Source organism: Egretta garzetta, unplaced genomic scaffold (genome assembly GCF_000687185.1).
Source record: "Egretta garzetta isolate BGI_Z169 unplaced genomic scaffold, ASM68718v1 scaffold207, whole genome shotgun sequence".
NCBI classification, from domain to species: domain Eukaryota; kingdom Metazoa; phylum Chordata; class Aves; order Pelecaniformes; family Ardeidae; genus Egretta; species Egretta garzetta.
In genome coordinates this window covers 350,836-357,280 of record NW_009260185.1, presented here as the reverse complement: position 1 = coordinate 357,280, position 6,445 = coordinate 350,836, and the positions used below count along the sequence as shown (strand labels likewise).

Genomic DNA, 6,445 nt, shown 5'->3' with positions numbered 1-6,445 from the left:
CTGGCCGCTGTCACTGTGGGACACGCTTTTTTGCGTGAGGAAAAGGATTCCTGTGTAGAATAAGGGAAAAGTCTGTCTTGTAGCTGGGAGTCTGGATTTTTATTAGGGTTTTCACTTTGGGAAGTTTTAAAGAATATCCTTCCAGGCTTCTGAGTAAATCTCTGGTTATTTTAATGACTATAAGTAGGGCTGAAAGTCAGACGTGCTGGACCGCTCTGACTGGTAAACTCTGGATTTTTTCAATCATACTTTGAATTTTCTGTCTTATTAAAATCGTCAGCCGCCTTTAGGTGCACATCTGGAGGAGCTGGGTTGAAATTAAGCCGGAGTTGAAGGCAGAAAACGCGCTCGCTTGATTTTCACGCTTTTACTTTTTAAAATAGAACTTTAAATTCTTCCTCCTCCCATAAATAGACGCGCGGTGGTGTGATGGAGACGGGCTGCTGTCGCAGGTAGAGCTGGGCAGGACCAGCGCCACGGCTGGGCTCTGGGGACAGCGAGCTCCCGTTCCGTTCCATGCCCGTTACCTGTTTCCAAGGCGTAAGAGCGGTCGTCCAGATGTGTCCGACTGGCCGTAAGTTGGAACACACTGTATGTGTTCAGCCCTAATTAAGAGCTTGCTTTCCAGAATCGAGCACATTTAAATTTTTAATTGCGCTTTTTTTTTTTCCCCCCCCGTAAGAAAGCAGGGAGGATGGGTTCTGTCCTCTGCAACTGCACTGTTCCTCCCAGATGGGTCATCAGCAGGGTCTGAACTTTGAATTTTCACATCCCTGTTCTATATTTGACTGCTTGATAGAGAAACAAGTTGTCCTTTACAGCTGCCTACCCCAGAGGGGACCATTAACCTCCGTTTGGCAGGAGAGCTGCGCAGCCGGGACCGCTCCGTTCCCTTCCCGGTGCTGGGGGAATGGAAGGAGGACATGGGAGAGGGGAACGGAGAGGACCAGGAACGTGCCTGAGCGTTACACCAGGGGCCAGGGAGCTGGGCGTACGGCCGGGGCGAGGAGGCGGGGAGAGGCCTGGGTTAGCCCCGTCACGTCGGTAGGTTTTGGCAAGTTGGGAATTTGGGGCCAGAGTCCTTTCCCCCATCGTTGTTCAACCTCGTAGCTACGGGGCGCAGGCAAGGGCCGTCCCCTCCCATTTGTGCAGAGAGGACCCATGCCTCGTCCCACCCTCGAATTATTGACCTTGTGCACTAAAACCGGGCGATTCCATCTGCGAAACACCTGCATGACAGGAGAGGGAGGGGGGGGTCAAGTGGGAGGGTCTCCAATCTCCAGCAGGTTGAGGGTCTCCAGCAGGGGGTTGAGGGTCTCCAGCAGGTTGAGGGTCTCCAGCAGGGGGGTGAGGGTCTCCAGCAGGTTGAGGGTCTCCAGCAGGGGGGTGAGGGTCTCCATCTGGGTGAGGGTCTCCAGCGTGTGAGCGTCTCAGGTGCGTGTGGCCTCGCTCGTGCGCTCCCCCTCAGTGCTGCCCGTTCCCCAACGAGCCCGTTTCAACTGAGCGCCTCCACTCGTGGCTGATTTGGGTTGAATTTAGCGGCCGTTTGACTTGCGACCACGTGCAGACGAGTCCTAGAGGTTCAGCGTGTTTGATAGCTGGCGGCCACGGCTGTTTTCAGCAGCAGCCATCTCGGAGCGGGTTTTATTATTACAGTGGTGAAATCCCTCGGTTTTCTGTTTAAATTAGCACTTTATGCTCTCGGAACTGCTCGTGGAGGCTTGCCAGAGGTTGCTGAAACGTGGATACCCGCTTTGCTGTTGTGGACGAAGCCGGTGAGACGAGCGTGGTTTACACTCGTTAGGATTCAGAACTTATTTGTTTGTTTATTTATTTATTTATTTATTCGTGAGTGCTTTTGCGCTCAGATGTTTCCGGATGAGAAGAGCGTGGTTTATGCTCGTTAGGATTCAGAACCGATTTATTTATTTATTTATTTATTCGTGGGTGCTTTTGCACTCAGATGTTTCCGGATACCTGGTGGTGGCAGAGAAAATTTGCAAATCCGCTTTTTCCCGATGAGAAATCTGAAGTACGCGTTTTTGAATAAACCTGTCGGGGTCTGCTTTCCCAACTCTTTAAATCTAAATTAGGCTGGTGTGGGCTTTGAAGTCAGGTCGTGCTTCGGGAGGATTCTTAGCGCCGGGAACTGATAGGAAGCGCGTTTCCTGCAGCAGGGGTTGCACCTCGCCCTTCGCACGCGCTCCGCTCTGGGCGTGCCGGTGGCTAGCTGCCATCAAAGTGTGGTTACTGAAGCTTAAAAAGCTGAACTGCTGTCTTGAAACACCATTCAGGCCCGCAGAGCAACACAAAGAACTGCACCGGCCGCCGTGTCTTTAAAAAGAAAGCCCCATAAACATTTGCAAACCCAAACATCTTAAATGGGTTCCTCCCAGAATATTTTTTTTTTCCTGAAATAATAAGCGAGCGCAGTCAAAACCTCTGCGGAAAGAAATGCAAACTAATAAATGGATTTGTTTGAAGACCAGATGTGTTTCATGTGGATTCTTCAGTGGCTTCTGTGGTATTTTGGTACTTGGAAATAATGATTTTGGAGGCAGTTGTGGGAGCGGAAGGACAGAACGGGAGAGCGAAGGTTGGTGCTGCTCCATCCTCGCCGCATTCGGGAGGGGATCGGGCTCCCGGGGCGACACCGGAGGGATCCCCCTTGTCCCCTCTTTGGCTTTGCGAGTGAACCCTCGGCTGGGGGGGGAGCCTTGCTCCGGTTCCTCCCCTGGAAAGCTTATTCGTGTTATTTGTGGGCGCTGTGTTCTGGCAATGCTGATCCTGGGTCTCAGGTAAAATATAAACTGGGGCTCCCGGTGAGTTGGTGGGACGAGTCCCTTGGCTGTGATGTTTTCACGCGTTGCCGTGGCCTTTTTAGTGGCGTAAAAGTGGTTCTGGGGACTTGGGGAGGACCTCACTGTGATTCCCAAGCTTAACGTCTCCCAGTTTTATATCCGACCGCGTTCAGTACTTGGGGGCTGAGGGCTCCGCTGCTACCAAAGCCGGCTCTGGTGGCCGATACCCCGTCACTGATGATGTCAAAGTCCATCTTCCCCCCTCTTTAGCGGCAGCGTTAGGGTAACGGTTGGCCTTGCTGATCTCAAAGGCCTTTTCCAACCGAAACGATTCTGTGATATATTTAAATTTGGCAGGAAAAAAAGAAATGAACGCTCTGAGCTGTACCCATACAAGCATATAAAAAAAAAAATCCATGAAGCCTGTTTAGCCTTCGCGGGAGCGTTTCGGAGCGTGGCTGGGTTTGAACGCCCTCCATCCTCATCTTGGGAGGAGTGCCTGATACGCCAGAAGGCTGCGCTGCCATCCAGCGGGACCTGGGCAGGCTGGAGAGTTGGGCGGAGAGGAACCTGATGAAGTTCAACAAGGGCAAGTGCCGAGTGCTGCCCCTGGGGAGGTTGAACCCCATGCACCAGTCCAGGCTGGGGGCTGACCTGCTGGGAAGCAGCTCTGCCCAGAGGGACCTGGGAGTCCTGGTGGATGACAAGCTGGCCATGAGCCAGCAGGGTGCCCTGGTTGCCAAGAAGGCCAATGGCCTCCTGGGGTGCATCAAGAGGAGCGTGGCCAGCAGGGCGAGGGAGATTCTCCTCCCCCTCTGCTCTGCTCTGCCCTGGGGAGACCCCACCTGGAGCACTGGGTCCAGTTCTGAGCTCCCCAGTTCAAGAAAGATGAGGAACTCCTGGGGAGAGTCCAGAGGAGGGCAACAAGGATGATGGGGGGACTGGAGCATCTCCCCTAGGAGGAAAGGCTGAGGGAGCTGGGCTTGTTCAGCCTGGAGAAGAGAAGGCAGAGCACTGGAACAGGCTGCCCAGGGAGGTTGTGGAGTCTCCTTCTCTGGAGATATTCAAAGCCCGCCTGGATGAAGTCCTGTGTAGATTGCTCTAGGAGAGCCTGCTCTAGCAGGGGGGTTGGACTGGGTGATCTCCCGAGGTCCCTTCCAACCCCTGCCATGCTGGGATTCTGTGATCTCCATGCTTTGCTTTTATCTGCAGATCCATCTCTCTCCCGCAGAACACCGGCGTGTTCCGGGGGGTGCTTTCCCCAAGTTCATGGCAAGCGTACAAGTGAAGCGTTCCCTTCTGCGAGTTTGGTGTAAAACCACGCTGAAGCGTGATTTTGGGGCTTGCTTACGTAGGAATTGCTTACAGAAACGTTCGCCGAGGCCGCGTTGTTCGCTGCAGGCCGTGGCCCTGCGTGCTGCCGTGGCGTGCGTGCCTCTTAAGGTCCGGCTGCCTTTTGTTTAAAGGTTAAATAGCTTGGCTGGAACAACTGATTTAGCAATTTAACTTCAATTTCACAGCCTTACGCACGTATTAGGGGGCCACAGCCTGAGTTACGCGGCAGGGGGGCGTGTCATATTTATAATATTGCGTATATTTTTCTATTTACGTTCTCTCTGATAACGCTTAGTGCTTATTTTCCAAGGTACTTAAGTTTGCTGTTGGGGTTTCAAACTTGAGCTCTTTTTCTTGGCAGCGCAAACCTGGTTTACGGTGGAGAAACGGACTCGCGAGTCGGGCCGCCGGCTCGCCATCGCTGGGGGAAGAAACCGCACGCGGGTTTTGAATGTTTTCGGCTGTCTGTTGGGATTAAAAAATGCTCAGTCCTTTCCTTAACACCAGGGTTGATCAAAAAATATATGTAAAACTCATTTGGCAAGCTGTCTGACTGCTCTTGCAGTGGACGGCATGCGGTAAAGTGCTTAAAAATTGCTGTTTCTCGTAAGGCAAGTGGTGGAAAGACGCAGCTCTGAGTGACCCCGCTTTGGCTGATCTCCCGCCTGCAGGTGTTTCACCAAAACCAACGGCACTTTCAGCAGCAGCGCCCTACCCGTGGTGCCCATCGTCGCACCTTACCAGCAGGACGGCTTGGAGATGAAGCCTCTGAATCACCACGTCATGGTGGCCATGTGCTTGGCCTCCTCCGTCCCGGAGTGCAGCGCCCGGCTGGAGGAGGACGGCAAGGAGAAAGCGGAGCAGCCCTCTGCCCAGCACCCCTGCTGTCGAGAAGCCATGAGCCGCCTCTCCGTGGATTACACGGACGGTAAGGCATTCCGGAGAGGATAGCGCCCGGCTTTGAAGCTGGGAATATTCCATAGGACAGCCGTGATTTACGGCGGCGCAGCTAGTAATTAAGCCTGCAAAAGACCTGGCTTTTTGAGAAAGATTAAGCGTCCCGCCTTTCCCGTGGTGGAAAACAGGCGCGGCGATGCTCAGGTGCTGCCGTGCCCTCCGTGATTGATGCCTCTGAACGGAGCTCGTCCAGCAGGCGCGCTCCAGATAACGAGGCTGCAACTGATTAACGCTGGCTCGCCGTCACCTGCACCTGCAGCGTACCCGTGGTCTCCCAAAACCACTGAGACGCTGCCTCATCGAGGCTTCCCCTGATGAGCAGGCATCTGTGACGGCCTAGAGCCGTCCCGCAGGCGCAGAAATGTCGGTGGGAGCTGGGCTGACCTCATCGGCGCGACCCATTTGATGCGTGCTCACGTGGAGATGATGCTCTGAGCTGCTGCCTGATGTTTTGTGCCTGGTACGGTGGGAATGAGCCCGAGCTGAAAGAGCATCCCCCACCTTTATTAATCCGAATTTTTGGGGCTCATGGGTCCGTTGCGCTGAAAGAGATGATCTGGTTTGTGGTCGGGTCCCCATCCCTGAGAGTATTTAAAAGACAGGCGGACGAGGTGTGTAGGGACAGGGTTTAGTGGTGGGCAGGCGCAGTTGGACTCGATCTCAAAGGTTTTCCCACCAAGTGATCCTATGAGACCCAAAACCCAACAACCAAGCAACCCACCCTGCTCTGGCTTTGCAGGCGAGAACTGCGTGCACTCGGAAACGTCGAACCACGTTTTGAGCTGGAGTCCCCTTCTTCTGCAGCCTGTTTCCAAGGACTGTCAGGAAAAGCCAGGATGGAATTCGTCTGGTGCCACCGAAAGCGGTTCCGGGGACCTTCAGCCGCTCCAGCTGCAGGAAACCTGAGGCAGCGACCGTTGTCCCCACGTAACGCCAGGAACTGCACAGCAGAGTCGCTGAAAGGGAGTGATGGAGGGATGTTAATTATAACAGAGAGAGTCGCTATTTATTTTTTTGTAGTAGTGTCATATGAATGTATCTTGGTTTTAAAAATGGTTGCCTTTTTATATTATTTATGCCTTGAAATTCCTTCTTTTCTTGTTTTTTTCACCCACCCACCCACGCACCGCGGAACTAGGCTGGTTATGTGTATAAAAAAAAAAAAAAAGAATTGTAATAATATAAAGAACAGTGCTGGGAAACGTGGAGTGTGTTTTCCATATGAGAAAGCGCTTCCGAGGGGTCCCGTACCGGGATTTTAGGGAAGTGGCTGTGGTGCTTGGGACCGACGGCTGCTGCTTCCCTGGCAGCTCGGCGGGGGGTACCCGGACCCTCCTTTCCCGTCCTCTTTC

The 6,445-nt window shown here is 53.4% G+C and overlaps 1 protein-coding gene across 1 annotated transcript in view; it reads left to right on the top strand.

Annotated features, from left to right (window-relative positions):
- Positions 1-5,999, top strand: part of CDON (cell adhesion associated, oncogene regulated) — a 39,044-nt gene extending 33,045 nt beyond the window's left edge. The window contains exons 17-18 of the mRNA XM_035897491.1: positions 4,808-5,064; positions 5,833-5,999. Coding sequence (XP_035753384.1) covers positions 4,808-5,064; positions 5,833-5,999 — 424 coding nt within the window. The remainder of the gene's footprint in view (positions 1-4,807; positions 5,065-5,832) is intronic.
- The last annotated feature ends 446 nt before the right edge of the window (positions 6,000-6,445 follow it).